General features: G+C 40.1%; 2 protein-coding genes across 4 annotated transcripts in view; one reads left to right on the plus strand and one right to left on the minus strand.

Moving 5' to 3' along the window:
* PRORP (protein only RNase P catalytic subunit) overlaps positions 1–8,917 on the minus strand; it is a 152,212-nt gene extending 143,295 nt beyond the window's left edge. Inside the window, exons 1-5 of one of the 3 annotated variants that reach the window (XM_055418239.2) lie at positions 8,831–8,917; positions 8,319–8,542; positions 6,737–7,997; positions 4,674–4,721; positions 4,068–4,200 (exon numbers count right to left, since the gene is read on the minus strand). In XM_055418239.2, coding sequence (XP_055274214.1) covers positions 4,068–4,200; positions 4,674–4,721; positions 6,737–7,722 — 1,167 coding nt within the window. In that variant the 5' untranslated portion in view covers positions 7,723–7,997; positions 8,319–8,542; positions 8,831–8,917. Of the gene's footprint in view, positions 1–4,067; positions 4,201–4,673; positions 4,722–6,736; positions 7,998–8,318; positions 8,543–8,780 lie in introns of all 3 variants that reach the window. The other 2 variants (XM_055418238.2, XM_055418237.2) reach the window with 2 other exon arrangements.
* Positions 8,855–26,284, plus strand: part of PPP2R3C (protein phosphatase 2 regulatory subunit B''gamma) — a 28,278-nt gene continuing 10,848 nt past the window's right edge. Inside the window, exons 1-6 of the mRNA XM_055418244.2 lie at positions 8,855–9,030; positions 15,373–15,500; positions 19,113–19,217; positions 20,119–20,231; positions 20,645–20,742; positions 21,589–21,659. Of these exons, the coding sequence (XP_055274219.1) occupies positions 8,973–9,030; positions 15,373–15,500; positions 19,113–19,217; positions 20,119–20,231; positions 20,645–20,742; positions 21,589–21,659 (573 nt within the window). The 5' untranslated portion in view covers positions 8,855–8,972. The remainder of the gene's footprint in view (positions 9,031–15,372; positions 15,501–19,112; positions 19,218–20,118; positions 20,232–20,644; positions 20,743–21,588; positions 21,660–26,284) is intronic.

Raw genomic sequence — 26,284 nt, forward strand, 5'->3', positions numbered from 1 at the left:
CTAAGGGACAAAGTGCAGTGCCAGGCACCTGATAAGCATTCTATACTGCGGTTGCAATTATTGTTTTTTAAAATTATCCCATGGACACTGTAATTAGCTTTGTGGATGACCACCGAGCACTTTAGGCCTCTCAGTTTCTTCATCTGCTTAACTCTCATACCGTGGATTTTGTCATCTAGAGCCCTCTATGTCTCACATCAAATACCTAACGGACCCTGATCAGTCTCACTCCCTTTATACTTGCTCTCAACCTCAGTGAGCCTCCAGTCCACTTGTCTCTCTCGTCTCCTAAACCCTGCACACTCACTGGAAGGACTGAAGCTGAAGCTCCAATACTTCAGCCACCTAATGCAAAGAGCCAATTCACTGGAAGAGACCCTGATGCTGGGAAAGACTGGAGGCAGAAGAGGACAACAAAGGATAAGATGGGTGGATGGCATCACCGACTCAACGGACATGACCTTGGGCAGACTCTGGGAGATGTGAGGGACAGGGGAGCCTAGCATGTTGCAGTCCACGGGGTCACAAAGAGTCAGACACAACTTGTCGACTGAATAACAATAGCAAAGAGTTGGGCGTGACTGAGCCACTAACACTTACTGACTTACTTAGTCTCAGAAAGAGCTGGTACTACTTCAATCTACCAGAAGTGATCTGGATCCATGTCTGTCCCTTCTGCTTCACCAATACTACTGTACAAAAGCTAAATCCTGAACCAATCCAGTCGCTGTTTTCCTTCACTGCCTGTTAACTGTAGATACAGTTCTCATCCTGAGCTTCGCCATCTTCAAATGTTGTGTGCTATGAGTTTAACAGGCCTAAAAGTGATCTACATAAGGTAATCATTCCATAAATGGTAGCAATGTTCTTATGTTAAATCAATAGCTTAAGATGAAAGGTGGATGACAAAAAAAAGAAAAATGGAATACAGATTTGGGGAGCTGCAGGAGGTAAAGGGGAGAACATTTGGAAAGAGAAAAGAAGAAAATTTCCCTTGTCATAAAACGTCCCAATCCTTCTGTGAATATACTCAGTTGCTTTGTGAATTACTGGTAACCAAATGTATGATTATTCTTTATTAATCTCACCAGTCTGGAGCCTGAAGCCTCTATAGTAGAACACTCTCCAAGGAGAACATTTGCTCCAGAGTCTAAATCTCTGTCAGGAGAGGAAACTAACAAATCTTCCTTCTATTAATCGAGACTTACAGTGATATCATTAAAAAGGAATTATGATGGGGGACTTCCCTTCTGGTCCAGCTAAGTCCGAGCTCCCAATGCAGGGGGCCCAGATTTGATCCCTGATAAGGGAACTAGATCCCACATGCTGAAACTAAGAGTTTAGCCATTGAGAGTGTTAAACAAAAGTATTCAACTGGTGATTCCATGACTGAGGCAGAAGCTATTCAAGGTAAACGCCTAGGACATCTTGTGCCAGAAAGCATAGAAGTGCCCCCAAATTGATATGTATATTGGGGGGTAGTGAATGAAAGGGTGTCAAAGAGACAGAGAAGCTGGATTGCAAGAGGGTCCCACAGGCCAAATTTGGGAAAATTTGAGCAAAAGAATGATGATGGTAATGGAATCTAACCCCATTCATTTTTTTTTTTTAATGAAATAACTAGAAAATCATCATTTTGCATCCTTCCAAAGGCAGAGTTCATTTTCATGTTGCAAAAAACACTGGGTGAAGTGTTAATGGCTTACAGAATACCTGCATAGTTTCAAACTATTACTCCACAGATTACTTAACTTTTAATTACAAAAATTACAAAGGGAAATTATAAACGGAAAAAATGAGCCTTTACAATGGAGCTATCTGGCAGTTGCCTCCTTAATCAAGTGCTCAAACAGCATCAGCAATAGAGAGCAACCTGATATTATGTGGCTGCTGTGATCCAGTAAGAAGCACATAGCATCGTCTGCGAAATAAACCCCAAAAGCTTATAAACTGAATTAATGGAGAGAAAGCAGACAATTAGTCCATAGTCTTGTTACTCAAAAGTGGTCCAAAGACCAGAATTCCATCACCTGGGAGCTTGTTCAGAAGACAGAATCTCAGATTCCACTTGGGACAAGTGAATCATAATTTGCATTTTCAACAGATCCTCAAGTGACTCTGAGGTACAAAGTATAAGAAGCCCTGAACAAGATAAACCACCTAGACTTTATAAAAAATCAATGTCATAAAAACAAAAAAAGGCAGTGAGGCCAGCTCTGGATTTAGAGACACGAACAACCAAAAGCAGTCAGTGAATCTTGACTGAATCCTGTGTGAGAGAAAAATGTTTTAAAATACATTTTGGGGGAACTGGGAAAATTTGAATATGCGGTCTTTACTAAAATGACACTGAATTAATGTTAAGGTTCTTAAATGTGATAACAGTATTTAGTTACACAGAATGTTCTTATTCTTAGAAGATACAAGGAGTTCCCTGGTGGTCCAGTGGTTAGGACTCTGTGCTTTCACTGACATGGCTCCAGTTCAATACCTGGTTGGGGAACTGAGGTGCAGCCAAAACCAAACAAACAAAGATACATACTGATATATTTAAGGTAATATGTCTACAACTTACTTTTAAATGGTTCATAAAAATACACAGAGAGAAAACATATGTGGAAAAATAACTGGTTATTCTAGATGAAGAGTATGTAAGTGTCCGTTGTGGTGGTTTTTTTTTAGGTTGAAAATTTTATTAAATAAAAAGTTGGAGGATGGGAAGAATATTCAACTAAACCACAAAAGAAATGGTTTAAGTCTTTCGGAGCAAACAGCATGATTTACACAATCCTGCATCTATCTTGCCTAGAGAATCCCAGGGACGGGGGAGCCTGGTGGGCTACCGTCTATGGGATCGCGCAGAGTCAGACACGACTGAAGCAACTTAGCAGCAGCAGCAGCATATATCTTAACACTTACATCAGAAGATACACGTAAGTGTTCAGTAGATGTTGGATGAGAGAAAGAAATTTGTTTAAATCAGTTTAGCTGGCAGAAATTCCCAAGGCATTAAGAGCTGCTACAGCCACCTGTCAAGTACATACAGAACTACAAACTAAATTTTCATTCAGTGAGAGGCAGCAGAGTGTAAAGGCAAAAATGTGGGGGTCACTCTGAGCTAGATTTTATTAGTGGAGCATCCTAGGGCAGATTTCACCTCGCAAAGTCTCAATCACTCTATCTGTAATACAGAAATAAACCAACATCTTATAGGGTAGTGTAAAGATGAAATAAGATAATGAATATAAAGCTCTAAGCATCATTTAATAAATGTTAACTATAATTTTATCAATAAAGTCAGCTAAAAGGTATTCCATAAAATGAACATAATGTTATCAAGGACCCAATTTTGACTTTATTCTGAGGATCAAAGGTCTTCATATTAGCATTTTCTGACAATTTTAAGTCAAAGTGAGAAGGCAGAACACTTTACACTTCTCCTTTTTATTTGGTATTTGGAGAAAGAGCATTCAGTAAGATGACAGGCAGCCTCCCGCCAAGGTAAAAGCATTTTACTTCAACTTAATCTTAGTAAACCAGCATAAAATACTGAAGATTAGCAAAATAAATCTATTAAGAATGACTTCAAGAATAAATTCAATATGAAGAAGACTTGGAAATAATTTTGCTAAGTTATCTTAAGACTCTCTTGACTAGAAAACTTATGAGAAACCTATGTTTTCATGGAATTTTATTAAAAACATCTTTTGGAAGCACTTACACAAAGAATAACCATCTATCTTTTTGGCTTAAGAGCACTTGTGCCCAGATGAAATAGAATTGAGCTCAACAGATGGATGACAGTCTAACCCAATTATTCTATGAAAGTCTAAAGCAATCTTTCCTAAGGGTTGGCAACTATGGCCAGCCGAAAAAATCCAGCCCACGACTTATCTTCATGAATACAGTTTTATTATATTCATTTATGTATTGTCTGTGGCTGTTTTCACTACAACGGCCCACAAAGTCTAAAACATTTACTATCTAGTCTTTTAGAGGAAAAAACTGTCAACCTCTGCTCCAGACAAGCAATCCAAGAATGAAGTTAAGACCTGTCCCAGACTCACCTGAGGTGTCGTCTTTTTGTATTGGTCACCTCCATCTATCACATCCCTCATGACTTTTTCCTTGAGAAATTCATACTCTTCTGAACTCAGGTGAATAGACTCTACAGTTTTTCCACAGCCCAAACACTGACCACTGTAATTACAATTCAGTGTGTTAAAGAATGTCCCAGGAAAGAACTTTTTCTAAAATGAATAATTCTAGGACATGAGAAAATTGGAAGGTAATTAAGAAAAAGAACATCATAACCTTTGTGATTATCATACACATCTCACTTTTTGTAACCCAGACAATATAACAAATTAGTGTCCCAGAAAAACCCAAAAGAGTAGACTGCTGACCTCCAGATAAAGTTTTTAAAGTCATTCTTAAAACACACCTGGACCCAAATTTGTAGGGAAAACATGTCAGAGGAATCACACCAGGCTCACAGATGCTTCCAAGAAAACTATTTTGGATACTGCAAATTCTCCAAATGCGAAATATGACCTTTTTAAGTAACTTAATCTATCCTATTTCTAAGATGTTCTTAAATTCTTTTTAACCAGAAGCAACACAACCTACTAAACCAGAATTGAACAGATTAAAAATAAAACACTGGTCTTTACCTTTGCTGGATTGTGGTGAATTGTCCTTTCCATTGTTCTCCAGGAATACTACAAAAAAAAGTGCAAAACCAAATCACCAGAGGGTCAAATCCCTACTGAACAGATACTAATTATAGGAAAGAGCTCTGAAAAGTTTGGGATATTTTCTTATAACAGTTCGATTAGAAGACTGGACGCTTAGACAGTGATGGTACACTAACTCTGGATCTCTTCCTCTTTGCTTCTTCTCTAATCATCTGACCCTCATCTTTAAGTCTAAATTTATCTTCACAGGACCTACCCAGAAAGGAACTATAACTTCTACACAAAACTCAACTCTAGGGACTTCATTGATGATCAAGTGGCTAAGACTGCATTCCCAATGCAGGAGGCCCAGGTTCTATCCCTGGTCAGGGAACTAGTTCCCACATGCTGCAACTAAGACCCAGCACAGCCAAATTAAAAGAAAAAACTCAACTCAAACCTTCTCCATAAAGCTGCCAGAGATTGTTTGTGACCCAGAGTCATTCTTTCTCTTACACTATCAAATTTTATACACCACTCTTAAATAACTGTCTACTATTGCATTCCCAATTAGCTCATGAATGCCATTATAATAGATCTTACAACACAAAACACCCACAGTGCTTAGTCTAAAACTGGAGGCATTCAAAATTACTTATTCATTTATTTGCTCAATCAACTTATCCTTTCTTCTTTCCTCTTTCATACACTACCATCAATTTTTTTCTTTTTTGAAGTGGGGGGAGCTGTGCTGGGTCTTCCATGCTGCATGGGCTTTTCTCCAGTTGCAGCGAGCACGGGAAACTCGCTAGTTGCAGTGGGCAAGGACTTCTCACTGTGGGGGCTTCTGTTGTGGAGCATGGGCTCTAGAGAGTGCAGCATCAGTAGTTGCGGCTCACGGGCTCTAGAGCACAGGCTCTAGTTAGTTGTGGTGCAACGGCTTAGTTGCTCTGCAGCATGTGGGATCTCCCCAGATGAGGGATCCAAGCCGTGTTTCCAACACTAGAAGGCGGATTCTTTACCACTGAGCCACCAGGGAAGCCTCATTGATTCCTATCAATTCTACTGCCTTCTCTCCTTTCTCAGTTCTTAATTCAAGATCTCATCATCCCTTACTCAAATCTACAATTGCCTCCAAACAGATCTCCCCGTTTCAAATCTTAATCCCTCTCCAATCTTCTTTTCTCACTGTTTTGGCATCATCTTTTAAAAACTACTCCAAGACCAGCATTCTTGATAACAGAATAAAATCCAAAATCCTGGGCCTTCAAAGACTGTCACTATCTAGTTCCTCTGCAGATATTCAATAAAGGTGGTAAGAAAGATAAGCATGATTGCTACTGCAAAGCTCTGTAAAAATAACATATAGTAGAAAAGCAAGAGAAAAACAGAGATGAAAGGAAAGAACCTGCAGGAAAAAGCCTGAGGCAAATTAGCAGTAAAGAAACAAAGAACAAAAGACCATCATCAAGCTGATAACATGAAGGAAAGAAAAGGAGAGAGTTTTGGAGACAGTAGTCAAATATGGTATGATCAAAACCAGGACAGATGAAGATTTTCTTTTTTAACGCATATGAGGTTTAAGCAGGATCCCTCTCTCTGCTCTAACTACTCAAGTTGGTGAAATGCAGACAGTATACAGAATATGTATGTGTATTATATACATTTTACCAATCACAATTAAGTTTCAAAGAACTTCTGAAAATAGTAATATGACCCAAAGACAGCTCCACTTTTCTTGCTATGAACTCCAGCCACAAGTGCTATTTGTAAATACTCATATACTAGACACCTCAGAAAACAAATGAGCCTTCTAAAAGGAAAATATACACAAAAGCAAGTGTTCTATAATCTCCCTTTTATGTGATGAGCAGAGATTATCACAATAGGTTTTTCAAAGAGAAAGAAAACTGTCTTAAAGGGGCCTTACTAAGAGAAAAAAGTATAATCTGAATAGAACAATCCTCAGCAACTAATTTAAAAAAAAAAAAAAGGAAGAGGATACTTTTAGGTATCAGTATTAAAATAAAAATACACACATAAACAGAAATCAAAATTACCTCTCAAACCATGTTTTTATACTGTGTGCAAATGACTCCCCAGGGTAAAGTTGATTATTTCTGAGATACAAAAGAATATTGTGCAGTTTGTTTGAATACTGATCATCTTTCATGTCTTTTCCAAAATCAAAGAAGGCTTTTAAAGTTTCCAACATAGGAACAATATCATGACTTAACAACTCCTGATACAAATTCCAAGCTACATTTACATCTTGATGAAACAGGGCTCCCTGGATACAGTCATCATAGTTCTTTTTTGAAGGAATCATGACTTTTTTGAAGTCCTCTAACAGCAGCAAGGCCTCTTTCCATCTGTCTGTATAGATTAATCCCCGCATGAGAAGAGTGTAGGCTCCAGATTCTAAACGCTTGTATCTGGCTTTCATGATTTCATAGACATCAATAATTTCTGATGTCTGCTTATGAAAAACACAGAGATACAAATACTTGACCAGTAAATCATAACCTACAATACCATTGTTTTTTGCAGCTACCCATGCCAGCACAGATTTGGCCACATCTACAGAGCTATGGCATTTAACCATCTGCAAAATAATCCAATTTTCAAAGTTAGCCTTTTCTTTGAACTCTTCCTTAAGTTTATCCCACTCCTCTGAGTTCAAAGGTCTTGTCGGGAGCTGAATAACGTTCTTAACAGGTGGCAACACAGGAGCTTTACTAGGATTCACCTGTGATCTCTTCTTAGCCGCTCCAGCTGCAAACATGTGAGAAGAATCAGCAGAAACTTCCTTATTACTACCCTCATCTAGTTTCCTGACACATCTGGCCTTGGCAATCAGCAGGTTCATTGCTTTGGTATTTTGTGCAGACATCGTTTTAACAGAAAACCATTTCTCTTGATTCCTGATGCCATAACAGTCTTTGAGAAAGAGAGAGAGGTAAGAGTGACTTGAACTTAGCCCAAGGTATGAGTTGCTCTTCCAAAGCTTAGGAAAGCTTCGAATACCAGTGAAATAGAAAGTCATTATGCAGTTAAATCAGCACTAGATTGTGAGAAAGATGTTCAAAGTCCCAACTTCTGCAGGCTGGTGGCTGGGGTCGGAGAATCGAAGGGCAACTTTCTACAAGGCGATTTTCAGCTTCTCACAAATCAAATGCTTTGGGAGCTAGGAGCAACGAAGCATGGTTGAGTTCTCTCCATTAAACCAGGGTATGGGGATATCCAACCTCTCTCGCAAGTTCCAGGACTAGGAGACAGAGCAGGAATCCTCTGCTACCTGTTATATTCCAGTCAGCGAACCTGAGGGAAAAAGCACAAAGACCCGCCAGCTGACTCATGCGGAACACCACTCTTCTTGAAAAGGGGCAGGAACCCATGGGAGATAGGCTGCATAAGGGACTAGGATTCGGAAGCCTCCTACCTCAGGCCCACCCGTAGCCAAGGAAGAGGCTAAAGCCCAAGTCTAGGGGCCCTGGCCGCCAAACTCTTCAAATGGGGGGATGAGAGGGGGCGGTTAAGAGAGCCGAGCCAGAGACACAAGTAAGGAAGAGAAGTGCACGAGGGCACCCCCTCTGTGTACGGGTCGGTCACAAACGAAGGTCTCTAGATTCAATCACCCACCTCATCACTCACGCTGTGTGCAACCATTAGCGGCGAAACTACGGCGTCCACAATGCACCGCGACGGCCCCCGCCGCGGAGGCGTGGCCAAGCTGGTCGCAGGCGTTCCGTCCCGCCTGGAGGCGAGGAAAAGGCGACTTGTGAACCTTTTAGCGGCAGGAGGGGGCACAGGCGGCTGCTGATCCCACCTATTACATTCAGGGAGCATTTAAAGCCTCCAGATATCTGCAATAAACAATGAAAAGAAACTGTGAAATTAAGAAAGCTCTTCCATCCAGCCGGAGGAGCCAAAGGAACCCCTGGGTCACGTGGGGCACAAGTGCCAAAGGGCCAAGATGAAATAAAAGCGCGGGCTCCCTTATCCGGCGCCTTTAGAATCAAGCATGGTGAGGCTGGGAAGCTGCGTTAAGGAAGCAGCTTTTCTTTTTCACGTCTGCCCTCCCCGTTGTGACGGCGTCCCTACCGTTACCCTGACCGTGGTATTCTCCGCAGTGGCCTCTGGGATCGATTTACCCCACTTCCGCCCGCGTCCAAGATGGCGGTTACGCGGCCTTCATGACTTTTTACGGGACTGGGCGGCGTTGACGCCGGAGCTGGCAGGGGGTGGAGCGGTTAGTAAACAGCAAATGCGGGAACTGGTGGGCCGGAATCAGCCATGGACTGGAAAGAAATTCTTCGCCGGCGGTTAGCGACGCCCAGCACCAGTCCAAACAGTGAGTTTGGGAGGAGCCGCCCGCTGAGAGATCCTGGCCCAAACACCGGGAGCTGGGGGGGACGATGGATGGGGAGGAGCAGCACCTTTGGTAAAACCTCTCCGGACAAAAGAGGCTGACTGGCATGTGGTTCAGCGATCCAGAGGGGTTTGACCTACACTTCTCTGGGAAGGGATTTTCAGAAATGAAAAACTACCTAGACACTCACTTGCTTGGTCCTGACCTAGACTTGTGAGAGATAATTCAAAGTCGCGGCGCCAACAGCCTTTCGATCCTACCTAAACCTATACTCCGTTGCTCTTACCGCCTTTTTATTGTCACACTTTTTACTTCCCTCCTTGGAGAAGGCAATGGCAACCCACTCCAGTATTCTTGCCTGGAGAATCCCACGGACAGAGGAGCCTGGTGGGTTACAGTCCATGGGGTCGCAAAGAGTCGGACACGACTGAGCGACTTCACTTTCACTTTGCCCATTTTAGACTTCATAATGCGTTTTTCCAACACCACAGTTCAAAAGCATCAATTCTTCGGCGATCAGCTTTCTTCACAGTCCAACTCTCACATCCATACATGACCACGGGAAAAACCATAGCCTTGACTAGACGGACCTTTGTTGGCAAAGTAATGTCTCTGCTTTTTAATATACTATCCAGGTTGGTCATAACTTTCCTTCCAAGGAGCAAGCGTCTTTTAATTTCATGGCTGCAATCAGGATCTGCAGTGATTTTGGAGCCCAAAAAAATGCTTTTGAACTGTGGTGTTGGAGAAGACTCTTGAGAGTCCCTTGGACTGCAAGGAGATCCAACCAGTCCATTCTAAAGGAGATCAATCCTGGGTGTTCATTGGAAGGACTGATGCTAAAGCTGAAACTGCAATACTTTGGCCACCTCATGCAACCAGTTGACTCACTGGAAAAGACTCTGATGCTGGGAAAGGTTGGGGGCGGGAGGAGAAGGGGACGACAAGAGAATGAGATGGCTGGATGGCATCACCGACTCTGTGGACATGAGTTTGAGTGTACTCCGGGAGTTGGTGATGGACAGGGAGGCCTGGCATGTGTGATTCATGGGGTTGCGCACAGTCGGACAGGACTGAGCAACTGAACTGAATGCGTTTTTCCATGTCCCTTTCCCTCTACTTCACATTTGTTTGTTAAGCAGTCTGGTTAAAACTGTCATTCCTATTCCACAACCTCCACCCAGAGCAGCTGAATTGTCTCACTTTTAATTCTTGTCCACTAACCTAAAGTAGATGTTTCATTCAACTACACTTCTTTCTTGTGTCCCTAGACATTGACTCTCCTACACTCCAAGGCAGTTCCTTCTCTCACCTCTCCAACCTCCAGTCCTCCAGTATTTCCTATCTACTCCTTTATCTGCTCTCCCTCATCTGCTATTCCCTCTGGCTCATTCTGCTGCAGCTCGCTGACCACCTCCCCCTTCCGTGCATACACCAGGCATACTCCCATTTTCGTGCCTTGGCACTGGCTGTTTCTTTTGCCTGGAATGATCTTATGCCTGGATATCTGTATACCTTCTTCAAATTTTTGTTGTTGTTGATCAATTTTATCTCAGTGAAAGTGAGAATCTCTGACTCTGGAACGATGCATGTGTGTATGCACTTATCCACTCACACGTATACTTGTATATCCCTAGAATAGGTGAATGGTAGAATGAGAGTGACTCTTGGGATTTGAGCTCAGTTGATCGTGGTACTACTTACTGAGTTGGAAACAAGGAATTAGAAAAAGAGTAGTAAGGTAAAGAAATCAACCCTAAATGTTCATTGGAAGGACTAATGCTGAGCTCCAATACTTTGCCCACCTCATGCAGGTTCAGTTCAGTTCAGTTCAGTCACTCAGACTCTCCGCGACCCCATGAATCACAGCACGCCAGGCCTCCCTGTCCATCACCAACTCCCGGAGTACACTCAAATTCATGTCCACAGAGTCGGTGATGCCATCCAGCCATCTCATTCTCTGTCGACCCCTTCTCCTCCCGCCCCCAACCTTTCCCAGGATCAGAGTCTTTTCCAGTGAGTCAACTCGTCGCATGAGGTGGCCAAAGTATTGCAGTTTCAGCTTTAGCATCAGTCCTTCCAATGAACATCCAGGATTGATCTCCTTTAGAATGGACTGGTTGGATCTCCTTGCAGTCCAAGGGACTCTCAAGAGTCTTCTCCAACACCACAGTTCAAAAGCATCAATTCTTCGGCGATCAGCCTTCTTCACAATCCAACTCTCATATCCATACATGACCACGGGAAAAACCATAGCCTTGACTAGATGGGCCTTTGTTGGCAAAGTAATGTCTCTGCTTTTCAACATACTATCAAGGTTGGTCATAACTTTCCTTCCAAGGAGTAAGCGTCTTTTAATTTCATGGCTGCAATCAGCATCTGCAGTGATTTTGGAGCCCAAAAAAATAAAGTCTGACACTGCTTCCACTGTTTTTCCATCTATTTCCATGAAGTGATGGGACCAGATGCCATGATCTTTGTTTTCTGAATGTTGAGCTTCAAGCCAACCTTTTTACTCTCCTCTTTCACTTTCATCAAGAGGCTTTTGAGTTCCTCTTCCCTTTCTGCCATAAGAGTAGTGTCATCTGCATATCTGAGGTTATTGATATTTCTCCCAGCAATCTTGATTCCAGCTTGTGCTTCTTCCAGCCCAGCGTTCCTCATGATGTACTCTGCATATAAGTTAAATAAGCAAGGTGACAATATACAGCCTTGACGTACTCCTTTTCCTATTTGGAACCAGTCTGTTGTTCCATGTACAGTTCTGACTGTTGCTTCCTGACCTGCATACAGGTTTCTCAAGAGGCAGGTCAGGTGGTCTGGTATTCCCATCTCTTTCAGAATTTTCCACAGTTTATTGTGATCCACACAGTCAAAGGCTTTGGCATAGTCAATGAAGCAGAAATAGATGTTTTACTGGAACTCTCTTGCTTTCTCCATGATCCAGTGGATGTTGGCAATTTGATCTCTGGTGCCTCTGCCTTTTGTAAAACCTGCTTGAACATCTGGGAGTTCATGGTTCACATATTGCTGAAGCCTGGCTTGGAGAATTTTGAGCATGGCTTTACTAGCGTGTGAGATGAGTCCTATTGTGCGGTAGTGTGAGCATTCTTTGGCATTCCCTTTCTTTGGGATTGGAATGAAGACTGACCTTTTCCAGTCCTGTGGCCACTGCTGAGTTTTCCAAATTTGCTGGCATATTGAGTGCAGCACTTTCACAGCATCATCTTTCAAGATTTGAAATAGCTCAACTGGAATTCCATCACCTCCACTAGCTTTGTTCGTAGTGATGCTTTCTCTAAGGCCCACTTGACTTCACATTCCAAGATGTCTGGCTCTAGGTCAGTGATCACGTTATCGTGACTATCTTGGTCGTGAAGATCTTTTTTGTACAGTTCTTCTGTGTATTCTTGCCACCTCTTCTTAATATCTTCTGCTTCTGTTAGGTCCATACCATTTCTGTCCTTTATCGAGCCCATCTTTGCATGAAATGTTCCCTTGGAATCTCTTAATTTTCTTGAAGAGATCTCTTGTTTTTCCTATTCTGTTGTTTTCCTCTATTTCTTTGCATTGATCACTGAGGAAGGCTTTCTTATCTCTCCTTGCTATTCTTTGGAACTCTGCATTCAGATGCTTATATCTTTCCTTTTCCCCTTTGCTTTTCACCTCTCTTCTTTTCACAGCTATTTGTAAGGCCTCCTCAGACAGTCATTTTGCGTTTTTGCATTTCTTTTCCATGGGGATGGTCTTGGTCCCTGTCTCCTGTACAATGTCACGAACCTCTGTCCAGAGTTCATCAGGCACTCTATCTATCAGATCTAGTCCCTTAAATCTATTTCTCACTTCCACTGTATAATCATAAGGGATTTGATTGAGGTCATATCTGAATGGTCTAGTGGTTTTCCCTACTTTCTTCAATTTAAGTCTGAATTTGGCAATAAGAAGTTCATGATCTGAGCCACAGTCAGCTCCTGGTCTTGTTTTTGCTGACTGTATAGAGCTCATGCAAGGAGTAGACTCATTGGAAAAGACCCAAATGCTGGGAAAGATTGAAAGCAGGAGGAGAAGGGGGTGACAGGATAAGATGGTTGGATTGCATCACCAATTCAATGGACATGAGTTTGAGCAAACTCCGGGAGATAGTGAAGGACAGGGGAGCCTGGTGTGCTTCAGTTTGTGGGGTCACAAAGAGTCAGACACAGATGAAGCGACTGAGGACCCAGGCATGCCCAGTATACTACTCAGTTGTTGGTGAACTGAGTGGGATTCTCATCTGTTGAGGGTGAACACAGCAGGTTTGCGGAATGCAGTGCAAGTTTGGAACAGTCAGTTACTGAGAGGAATAAGCAAGAGGACGTCAAGGGCAAATAAAATATGTATTGGTGGTTTTGAGAGGCTGGGTTGTTAACTACCATGAAATAAATTTGTGGGACCAAATGTTTACATAATTCGGCAGTTTTCTCCAACACAGTTATTAAAAACAAGGCAAATCCAGATATAGCAGAAATGCTGGCAGAAGAGTTTCAGGAAAATACTACAGGCATATTGAGAAGGACGTGAGACCAGGAAGAGGGAAAACTTAAAATAAATCATAAAATCAAGGATCTCAGTGACGATGAAGTGCAGTGAGGTTTTGGTAACCATGTTTGTTTCCTATGTCTGCGTCTTTCTGTTTTGTAAATAAGTTTATTTTATCTATTTAAAAAATATTCCACATAGAGAAGGGAACCCTCTTACACTGTTGGTGGGAATGCAAACTAGTACAGCCACTATGGAGAACAGTGTGGAGATTCCTCAGAAAACTGGAAATAGACCTGCCATATGATCCAGCGATCGCACTCCTGGGCATACACACCGAGGAAACCAGAATTGAAAGAGACACATGTACTCCAATGTTCATTGCAGCACTGTTTATAATAGCCAGGACATGGAAGCAACCTAGATGTCCATCTGCAGATGAATGGATAAGAAAGCTTTGGTACATATACACAATGGAGTATTTCTCAGCCATCAAAAAGAATGCATTTGAATCAGTTTTAATGAGGTGGATGAAATTGGAGCCAATTATACAGAGTGAAGTAAGCCAGAAAGAAGAACATCAATACTGTATATTAACGCATATATATGGAATTTAGAAAAATGGTAACCTGAACCCTGTATAAGAGACTGCAAAAGAGACATAGGCATTTAGAACAGTCTTTGGGACTCTGTGGAAGAGGGTGAAGGTGGAATGATTGGGGAGAATGGAATTGTAGCATGTATATTATCATAAGTGACCATTTCAGGTTCGACGCATAAATTTTCCTCTGTTCATTTCTTTGCATTTGTGCTTTTTTAATAAAATTCTTTTTTAGAAATAAAAAAAAAATATTCCACATATAAGAGATATGGTATGATATTTATTTTTGTCTCACTTATTATGATAATCTCTAAGTCTATCCTTATTGTTGTAGATGTCATTATTTCATCCTTATGACTAAGTCTATTCCATTGTATGTATGCATGTGTGCATGTATACACACACATGCCCCCCACATATTTAGCTGTTCATCTGTTGAGGGGCATCTGGGTTGCTTCCATGTCTTGCCTATTGTAAATAGGGCTGCAATGAACTATCAAGTGCATGTATCTTTTCAAATTATAGTTATCTTAAGATATATGTACAGGAGTGGGATTGCTAGATCATATGGTAACTCTGGTTTTCTAAGGAACCTTAATACTGTTCTCCATAGTGGCTATGTCAATTTAAATTCCCATCACCAGTGCTGGAGGGTTCCCTTCTCTCTACACCCTCTCCAACTTTTATTATTTGTGGCCTTTTTAATGATGGCCATTCCAACAGTGTGAAGTGAGATCTCATTGTAATTTTGACTTGCGCTTCTCTATTAGCAATGTTGAGCATCTTTTCATGTGCCTGTTGGCCATCTGTATGTCTTCTTTGGAGAAATGTCTTTTTAGATCTTCTGCCCCTTTTTTGATTGGTTTTTTTTTTTTTGATACTGAGTTGTATGTGCTCAATGAGTACTTTTGATTAAATGAATTAGAATATGTCAGGTCTGTAAGAGAGGCAGTGACTTGAGGAAGAGACAAGCACAGTGATAAGAAGTGGGAGTATCTGAGAACTGGTTGAAGATGTAGAAGAGGCTGTTTCAGTGGAAGGTAGTGATTCTTGGTATTTTAAGAAAGTTAACAGATGCTCAGTATCTAAACACAATTGTGAAGGCCTTTTTTTGTGCTATAATTAGAGCATAGTGTATAGATGTCTTGAAAAAATATTGTCTGATTTTAAAAGTTCTTTCCCTCCTTAAACTGTTTTGTTACCAGAAAAAAAAAGTGAACAAGAATTAAAAGATGAAGAAATGGATTTATTTACCAAGTATTACTCAGAATGGAAAGGAGGTAGAAAAAACACAAATGAATTCTATAAGACCATTCCTCGGTTTTATTACAGGGTAAGTGATATCTAAGCAAATGTCTTGCAGAGTTTATAAATTAAGTGTAATTTTTTTAAATGGGATGAAAGTCTTTTACTTTATAAACAGATAAATTGATTATATTTAAAATTTTGTATATTGTTTTATTATAGTTGACCTTATTATTTTTGACCTGGTTAAATCTTAGTTTTTCATATGAATTGGTATAAGAATACAAAGTTGTTACTTGCCACTTTTTTAAAGTTCTTTCTTCCTAATTTTTATTATGGATATTAGTTGTGGTATTCTATTGGATTCTGTTGTCAGGTTTTCTATAAGACTTAGATTTACTTGGTTGGTCACAATTTTTAACTTTGTCTTTTACTCATATGGTGTAAAATGTTTTGCTCAAGGCTAAACTGAAAAATAGATTGAGAGTGGAAAACTTTAAGAGTTACACTTAATTATATGTTTCTTTGTGCCAAAATAGTAAAGAAGGCTTTGAAGAACATTGTAGATCAAACAGTGAGACTTTAGAAAGCTATTTACAGCTAAAATTGAAGGCTACTGAAAACAATAAGACCTATTTAGTATTGTGGAAAGCGTAGCTACCATAATAAAGTTAACTTTGGAATTTTAGCTGAATGTCTCTTAAACCTGTTGGCTCCTAAACTCATTACTTACAACATTATTTGCAAAGAAAGTAAATATTATGTTTTACTTGCATTAAGGAGTGAGGTATTGATATAAGTGGATTATCCAAATAATTTTAACTTATTTCTTCAAGTACAAACTTTTTTCATTGAATCATTTTACTGGAAACTTTTTTGTAATACTGTGTCTCCCAGCCTTTGAAAAATTATGAGACTAATCCATATTTGTTGTGGAAAAGAGAAAAAGCAGCTAATGCCGGGGACATAAATAAAGATTTTTATATGTGTGTGTTTAACAAAAATGAGGTCACAGCATACATACTTTTCTTTTTGTTTTTTTGCATTTCATACTTTCTTAATCGGAGGCAGTTAGACAACTGAGAATTTTTTGTAGTCTGAGAGAGTGGGAAGGGAATTGACATTTATTGAGTGTCCACCTACTTCAGAACATTTTATATTCATTATCTCATGTAATCAGGATTGTGAAATTGTTATCTTACTAAGCCAGAAGCAGCCCTCAGATGCTGACGTCACTCCATTCCTAGGACTCCACTTTCCTGTATTTCCAATACCAGCTGTCCCCTTGTGGTTCCTGAGGGAATCCCCTTTTCCCCCATTTCTGTCTTTTCTCTGACCTCTTCCAAATCCTAAATGGTTGCTGGTCTGCAGATGTGGACTTGTGGGATGTTCTTTCCCTGGTTTCTTCTCCTTCTACTCCACCGCTTCAGAGAAACTACCTGTCATCTTTGGTCACCACTTCTCTCCTTGACTGGTTAGCTGGTTGACTAGCCACTGGCACACAGTTCCTGTCTCAACCCCAGCCTCACCTCCTAATGCTTATTCTTTCTCCATCCCCTTTGATGGGAAAGGATGGCATCTTAGTTCTTAGAAATAAAGTAAAATCATAGCCCCAAATTTGGATTATGGATTACACAGCTAAATTTGATGGGGCAAAGATACATAGAAGAAAGAAATTCTCAAAGCGAATTATTTGAAGTTGTTGGGATGAGTCATTTTAAAGCCCAACTTAGGGAAATCACCACAATAAGCAGAACCTCTGCCTTAGAGGCCAATTAGTAGACTTCGGCTTGACCGTCTCGGAGAATTAAGGTGATCCAATCTCACCAGGCATACTTGGCTAAAAGTTGCTCTTCAGCTGCTGCTGCTGCTAAGTCACTTCAGTCGTGTCCGACTCTGTGTGACCCCATAGACGGAAGCCCACCAGGCTCCCCCGTCCCTGGGATGCTCCAGGCAAGAACACTGGAGTGGGTTGCCATTTCCTTCTCCAATGTGTGAAAGTGAAAAGTGAAAGTAAAGTCGCCCAGTCGTGTCCGACCCATAGCGACCCCACGGACTGCAGCCTACCAGGCTCCTCCATCCATGGGATTTTCTAGGCAAGAGTACTGGAGTGGCTTGCCATTGCCTTCTCTGCGCTCTTCAGCTAGTCTTGATTTAATTCTGTATCAGGGTAAGGTTACACTGGGAACAGTGTTCTATGAATATAAAGTGAAACTTGGGCTACATTGAGAAAATAGAAAAAGTGGTGGGTCATAAAGAAAATTAAGAGCATGACACATTCTGATACATTTAGTTTGGGGATGATTATCTTCCGTTGATTATCTGTCATAGTACTTTACTCCTAACAGTCACTAGGAAGTAGCATTGAAGTCCACTTAAGGGAGAGATAACCTAATTACCCAGTAATGGAAATGAGAGGGAGGAGAGAAAACACACTGGAATCCCTGATGTCAGAAGACCCAGACGCAAGTTTTATTACTCTAGTTGCACAACTTTGGGCAAGTCATTAACATTAGGACATGAGGACATAGGGGAACAAGGAACCCAAGAAAACAGCTCATAAAAAATTAAAATAGACTGGAACTCCAGAGATTTAAATCTTGGGTCTGGGACTGACTAACTGCATATGCATTCTTGATAGTCATCCATCTCTTGATTTCCTTGCCTCTAAATTGAGTGTGATGAAATCCATCTCACAGGGCTAGTAGGATTAAATTAGAATGTGTGTATTGATGTTTGATATATTGTGGACACATACTAAATGTTGTGTTTATTTTTAAGTAAACTCTGGATCAAAAAAAAGAAACTTGGGCTAGACAGTTAGCTTTTTCCAGGCAGAACTGGCCTTGCTGATAACTGAATTCTCTGTGGATCTCTTTTTGTTAAATGAACTTTTTAAATAAATGATGACTTTAAGTTAAGCAAAATTGAGATACAAAAAGTAGTTTTGAGACAGTAGCATACATAGTTTTTTAGTCCAGATCAGTTTAGTTCAGTCACTCAGTCATGTCTGACTCTTTGCGACCCCATGGACTGCATGCAGCACACCAGGCTTCCCTGCCCATCACCAACTCCTGGAGCTTACTCAAACTCATGTCTGTCGAGTCAGTGATGCCATCCAACCATCTCATCCTCTGTCTTCCCCTTTTCTTCCTGCCTTCAATCTTTCCTAGCATCAGGGTCTTTTTCAATGAGTCAGCTCTTCGCATCAGGTGGCCAAAGTATTGGACAGAACTGGATGCTTCAGCATCCATCCTTCCAATGAATATTCAGGACTGATTTCCTTTAGGATTGACTGGTTTGATCTCCCTGCAGTCCAAGGAACTCTCAAGAGTCTTCTCCAACACCACAGTTCAAAAGCATCAGTTCTTAGGCGCTCAACTTTCTTTGTAGTCCAACTCTCACATCCATACATGACTACTGAAAAAATCATAGCTTTGACTAGACAGACCTTTGTTGGCAAAGTAATGTTTCTGCTTTTTAATAAGCTGTCTAGGTTGGTCATAGCTTTTCTTCCAAGGAGCAAGTGTCTTTTAATTTCATGGCTGCAGTCAGCGTCTGCAGTGATTTTGGAGCCCCCAAAAATAAAGTCTGTCACTATTTCCATTGTTTCCCCATCAATTTGCTGTGAAATAATACATTTTACATAATCCAATAGTCTAGAATTTAAGTGTAGAAATTAACTGCAGTGTATTTTTAGCTGCCAGCTGAAGATGAAGTCTTACTACAGAAACTAAGAGAAGAATCCAGAGCTGTCTTTCTGCAAAGGAAAAGCAGAGAACTATTGGATAATGAAGAATTACAGGTAAGAATGAATTCTTGGCCATTTCTTATTTGTACTACATGTGTCATGTGGGATCCCAGGGCGCCTAAATGGAGACAGTAGTGCAGAGTGGCTGGAAGCACAGGCTCTGAAGTGATGGTTCCCACCAGAATCAACTGCAAAGCTTACGTGTCCCAAGGAGTTTTGTCTTTTGTTTTTTAAAGTCCGTAGGTAATTTTAACTTGAGGCCAAAGTTGAGAATCACTATTGTAGGGAGTCATATTAAGAAGAATATCATCTTCTATTATCCTTTGATTACTAATAACATAATAAAAATAGCATTTATTGAGTGCTTACTAAGTTCTAAAATTTTCATATACAGTTCCTCTTTTATCCATATAGCTGTATGATGTAGGGACTGTTATCCCTGCTTTACAGATGAGGTTTGAGACACAGGAAGCTTAAGTCCACCGTCCAAGATTAAAGACAGGGCTGGGATTTTAACCCTTGCAGTTTGACCCTACAGTGAAAGTGAAAGTCGCTTGGTCAGGTCCGACTCTTTGTGACCCTGTGGGGTCACAGGCCAGAATACTGGTGTGGGTAGCCTTTTCCTTCTCCAGGGGTTCTTCCCAAACCAGGGATCAGACCCAGGTCTCCCACATTGCAGGTGGATTCTTTACCAGCTGAGCCACAAGGGAAGCCCAAGAATACTGGAGTAGGTAGCCAATTCCTTCTCCAGCGGATCTCCCTGACCCAGGAATTGAACTGGGGTCTCCTGCACTGCAGGCGGATTCTTTGCCAACTGAGCTATCAGGGAAGCCCCACTGATAGACAGTAGTCTATCATTTTAATGGAAATAACACATTTTAAAACTATTTTTAAAAATTTTTGTTCTGTTGATAATAACATCTTAAATTTCTTAAAATTTTTCAATTCTCCTAAGAACTTATGGTTTTTGCTGGACAAGCACCAGACACCACCCATGATTGGAGAAGAAGCAATGATTAATTATGAAAATTTTTTAAAGGTTGGTGAAAAAGCTGGACCAAAGTGCAAGTAAGAGTAATATAATTAACATAAGAGTATGTTACATTAAGCATTTTAAATGCATCAAATAAATGTTAATGAAAATTTAAGTCAATGATATGATCATTTAAGTCAACTTTTCATTAAAATAATAAAGTTTAATTATTTAAATTATTTATAGTCAAGACTATTACATTGGTATAAAGTTGTTAAAAGAAATAATATAGTTTATTTACAACACTATAGTCCCTCATTCTTAAGGCAATAGAATTTAAAGATGTATGACTTAATATTTTAAGTTTTGAACTATAGTTCTCACTTTGATTTTTTCCCTCTACTTTGATTTTTAGTTGTTTGAATTTATGTTATTTTCTGCTGAATCATATAGAAGTCATTTTTTTATTATATTGGAAGATGATTTAACGTTTATTTTCTTATCTTAGGCAATTTTTCACAGCAAAAGTCTTTGCTAAACTCCTTCATACAGATTCTTATGGAAGAATTTCCATCATGCAGTTCTTTAATTATGTCATGAGAAAAGGTGATTCCGTTTTCATTTTGCTTCAACTCCTTCTATCTGAGAATCAAGAATTTGGGTCTTTGCTTTTATAATATCCCTTCCATGTCAAACATCTCTTTTATTAAATTTGAATAGCAGAATTTCTTGTCTTTTGACCAAGATTTATTTTCCTATTATTGTGATTCTCTCCTGGAACTTACTAGAGCTGAAATTTTCTACCATACGTTTGGGTTCACTATTATAAAAAAGTTTATAAAAAACAAAACAAAAACCTCTTCTAAAGATGCTAGCTAACTAGATATATCAAAAGCTGAACCAAGAATTTTAATGGATTGTTACTAGAAATATTTTAATTCACTGGTAATTTCATTTCACCAGTATATTACAGGTTAAGTTGCCTGAGAGGATAGTTTCAAAATCAAAACTGTAGCCGCATACTCAAGGAGCTTTTATTAAACAACATGAAGTTGTTATGATTCCTGTAAGTTCCATAATGACTTGTCAAATCCTGTGTGTACCATCTTTAACTGATATTTGGTTGCAGTAATTAACCTCAGTAGAATAAAATCTGCTTCATTGAAGGCATAACGTTACACTCCTGTTTGGTGGAACACCAGGATTCTCAAGGGCATCAACTTTATTGTCACTTTAGGCATGGTAGAATTGTTGATCTATACAGTTAATTCTATGGTATATTTATTTCAAACAGTTTTTGGATTAATGAATAGTACATGTGAGAAAATACATGTTTATGGAGTTATTAAATTAGCTTGTCCTTCTAATCTCTCTTTATCTCCTTTTATGCATATATATACCAAAGGATAGATCTTAATAAGTATTATATTTCCGTTTCTTATTTACTGTCAGTTTGGCTTCATCAAACAAGAATAGGACTCAGTTTATATGATGTTGCTGGACAAGGGTATCTTCGGGAATCTGTAAGTATTAACCTACTTTCATAACTACTCTAGACACCAAAATGCTAAATAATAGTTACCACTGGATGTTGCGATTACAGATAATGTAAGGGCAAGGAGTTTTACCTTTTCTAAGAAATATAAGAAAAATAATGTGACTATATTCCCACCTGTAGGTTTGGGTTGTAAGGTCAGTTACCAGGAGGGTATTTATTACGCATTAGGTGGTTGCGAAGATGACTGAGCAATTGAGCATGCACGCGTGCGCACACACACACACACACACACACTCACTCATGTAGTTAAGCCAGGTTATCAGCAAAGAATTATATTACAGCCTCATGATACAAATCATTATTTTTCTTGTAAGTGTAACTATCTTAATTATATGGACGTATTTCTTTTCAGCTCAGACTTTTTTCCCAAATATATATAAAAGGGGAATGGAGTTACGCATAAATATGAACCAGGATAATTAATCACTTAGATATATGTTCAAATATAAGATTTAAAGAAATGCAGATTCCCTGTTATAGTTTGTTTCCTGTTGTAATTTGTTGCACTCTGTTTTATCCAGATTTATGAAGACGGAATCTGTTAGCTCATACTGAACATTTACACTTAAAAACCTTTCTAGGGCCACAGTACTGTTCTTGTCCTTTAAGGTTCAGATCGACTTGACAATAAAAGGTTCTTGGTTCTATCCATCTCTCTATAGCAAGGAAGATATATTAACCATTTGTTGTTATTTATTCAGGTCAGATATTGGAATACTTCTATAGCTCTGAGGATTCTTGTCAGCCATTAGTTGGTTTACAAAACAAACTTATCTCTTCTTGCCTCTTGCCATGAATGGAAACAAAAATTGAAAAAGGGATGGGGAGAAGGGAGGAAAAAGCAACTGTATATCTCTGTAGTTGTATTTAAAAGGGAAGAGTCTTCCCTTCTGTCAATGAAGGGAAACACTTCTTTCAAAGGAAAAAACCTCTCTCCTAACTTTGGTGCTTTGCCTTTTGAAACCAGACTTTGTGTCTCCCTTATTTAAAAGATAGTGATTTCCAGCACCAACATCTGTAATTTGAGTAGTATAGGCAAACTTTCATTCAACTATTAAATCTTAAATAAGCAATTACCAAACAATTTATGCTAGGTACATTGCCAAGCCTTACCCTTATGTATAATAAGGTGCTTTTTTCCTAGCAGAGTGAGGAAGCAGACACTAAATTATCTGCAATATGATTTCAAAGACTGACAAGTTCTAAGGGGAAAATAGGGTCCTAGGAAAGAGTATGACTGGGGTTGGGGAACTGTTTTAGATAAGATGAAAGGTGCCTCTATGAACTAGTGACTGAGTTTTAGCCATGAAGGATGAAAAAGAAGCCAGCCTTATGAAAATGTAGTACCATATATTTCCTATACCAAGGGAATAGCAAGTTCAGTGTCCCCTAGGCACAGTTAAACCTGATCTGTTTTAGAAGCAGACGGAAGCCAGTGTGTCTAGAGCATATGAGCAAGGGTTAGAGTAACAAGGGGCTTCCCTGGTAGCTCAGCTGGTAAAGAATCCACCCCCAAAGCAGGAGACCCCAGTTCGATTCCTGGGTCGGAAGATCCCCGGGAGAAGGGAAAGGCTACCCACTCCAGTATCCTGGCCTGGAGAATTCCATGGACTATATAGCCCAAGGGGTTGCAGAGTCGGACACGACTGAGCGACTTTCACTTCACTTAACCCAGTCCAGTATTCTTGGGCTTCCCTGGTGGCTCAGACAGTAAAGAATCTGCCTGCAAAGTGGGAGACCTGGGTTTGATCCCTGGGTGGGAAGGTCCCCTGAAGGAGGGCATGGCAGCACACTCCAGTATTCTTGCCTGGAGAATCCCAGGGACGGGGGAGCCTGGTGGGCTTCCGTCTATGGGGTCACACAGAGTCGGACACGACTTAAGTGACTTAGCAGCAGCAGCAGGGAGTTTGGGTTTTATTTTGAGACTAATAGGAAGCCATGAGAACTTTTAAGCTGACTCTGTCAGATATGGTTTACATTGTATTTGTTTATTTATTGGCCACAAAGCATGTGAATCTCAGTTCCTCGACCAGGGATTGAACCCAGGCCACAGTAGTAATAGTCCAGACTCCTAACTACTAGACCATCAATGAACTCCCTGGTTTACATTTTAAATTTTCTTTTTTTTTTTTGGCCATGCTGCTCGACCTGTGGGATCTTAGTTTCCTTACCAAGAATCAAACCCCTGGCTCCTGCAGTGGAAGTGCAGAGTTTTAACCACTAGACCACCAGGGTACTCCCTAGTTTACATTTTAAAAGATCACTGGATGTGTGGAGAATGAATTATAAGGAGCCTAGAGTCAATGAATAATTAGGAAACTACTGTGGTTGTCCAGGTGAGAGATGATAGGGGCCCAGACCAGGATGATGTCTGTGAAGAAGCCAGTAATAGATCAATTCAGTATTTATTTTGGACACACATATCCCAACAATAACAAAAATTTGCTGCTGGATTAGATGTTGGGGGTAAAGCGTAGGGGCCTTGGTAAAGAAAAGGTAGGAACCAAGTTTAAATTTTTTACTTTGAATAAACAGTGAAACAGGGGGAAATAGGTGAGGACCAGGATTAGGGATGATAAGAGTCCAGTTTTGGACTCACCATGCATGAGATCCCATTGGTTATACAACTCAGATGATAAAGTATCTCAGAGGAAGTAGAAACATTATACTTCAGGAGGGATAAAGCAAAAGTAACAAAATTGTAAAATATAAAAAACCATGAGACATTAAATAGATAATCTTGGAATAGGGAAAGCTTTTCTGAATATGACAAAGCTGAAAAGTCTAAAAAACAAGTTCAGCTAATTTTTTAAAAGACCATCATAAACAAAGTAAAAACAAGAAGCTGGGACTTCCCTGGCGGTCCAGTGGTTAAGACCTTGCTTTCCAGTGCATGGGGTGCAGGTTTGATCTGTGATGGTTGGGGAAGTGGTCCAGGAGCTAAGATCCTACATGCCTAGCAGTCAAGAAGACAACATAAAGCAGAAACAATATTGTAACAAATTCAATAAAGACTTTTAAAAATAGAAAAGGAAACAGTTAGCCAAGAAAAGTATTTGCAACTTATTCACAGACAAATGACTGATTAGTGGATAAAAAGCTCCTGGAAATCAAGAATAAAATGGCTGTTAACCCAATAAAAACTGGGCAAAGTATATAAATAGTTTGCAGAAAGTAAATACAAATGCTTCTTAATCATAGGGGAAAAAAATGTTAACCTCACTTTATATGAGAAATGCCAAATAGATCTTCACTAAAATATCATTTTTCACCTATCAGATTGGCAAAGATCAAAAAGTTTGATAATGACTTTAATGAAGGAATGTAAAATAGAATGTAAAATGGTTTCCCAAACTTTTCCAGTTCTCTGAGGTGCCCTTATTGTCTCAGTAATTTTTTCCATAGAAAAATGGCCAAAAGAAATACCTAACATACCTTGTATCTTGCTGCACCCCCTTGAGTTTAGTGTATCACTCACTCCTGGGGCACAGTTTGGAAGCTGTTGATACAGCCTTCACAATGCTGGTGGTAGTGTGAAATCAATATGTCCTTCCCGGGCAAGTGTGACGTTTGCTGATGTCTATCAAAATTATAAATGTGCACATGCTCTGACCCAGCAATTCAACTTACAGAAGTTATGTCCTATATTCTCGCATAGTATCTGTGAGTGAAAAATTACCTTGGCCCCTATAGTATTTTTTTTTTTTTTTTGGCCATACTGAATGGCATGTGGAATCTTAGTTCTCTGACCAGGGACTCCAACCTGTACCCCTTGCAGTGGAAGCATGGAGCCCTAACCATTGGACTGCCAGTGTATTCCCTATAGTATTTTAGTGTTGCAAAAGATTATAAACAGTGTAGATGTCCATTAGTAGAAGACTGGTTCAATAGATTATGGTACATTCATAGAGTCAAATAATACACAGCTGTATTTTAAAGAGTAGAAGTTCTTTGAGAGCCAAAATGAAATGACTGCAAAGTATATTGCTAAATGATAAAAGAAAGATAGAGAAGAATTTTCATGGTATACTGCTACATCCTGTGTAAAAAAGGAAAAGAAATATACATATATATGTATTGGCTTATATGTGCATCAGTTATCTTTGGACAGATATATCAAAAACTGATCATGGGGGTGGGTGGGTGGAGGGCATTGGGGAGGGGTTTGGGATCTCAGCCATCCCTTCAAGAGGCAGACAGTTCTGGGGGTTGGGGGGAAGAGCTCACTGACCGAGACCCAGGGCCCTCACTGCCTCCTCTATTGGCCTTGGGGAGCTTTGCACAAGGAGACAGCCCCCAGTCTACTAGCAGCTACCTCATGGGCACTGGGGTGAGTAGGAGAAGGGCAGGTCCAGCTCTGGCAATGCTGTGCGGGGGCATACCAAAGAATCCAGGGGCAGGGATGGGGGGAGGACAGGCTGGCTCTCTTCTTCCTTTACCCATGTTGGGGTTGGGGTCCTCCCCTCCAGCTGTAACCATTTCTACCTCATGTTGATGTGTGTTGTACATGGCTGTATTTATCTCCTGTCTGATGACGCTCTGCAGTTCGGTCTGTCTACCTCAGAAGAGACTGTATTTTAAAAGAAAGTA

Source organism: Moschus berezovskii, chromosome 21 (assembly GCF_049115385.1).
Source record: "Moschus berezovskii isolate FMDL1 chromosome 21, NW_MosBer_1.0, whole genome shotgun sequence".
Taxonomy (NCBI): domain Eukaryota; kingdom Metazoa; phylum Chordata; class Mammalia; order Artiodactyla; family Moschidae; genus Moschus; species Moschus berezovskii.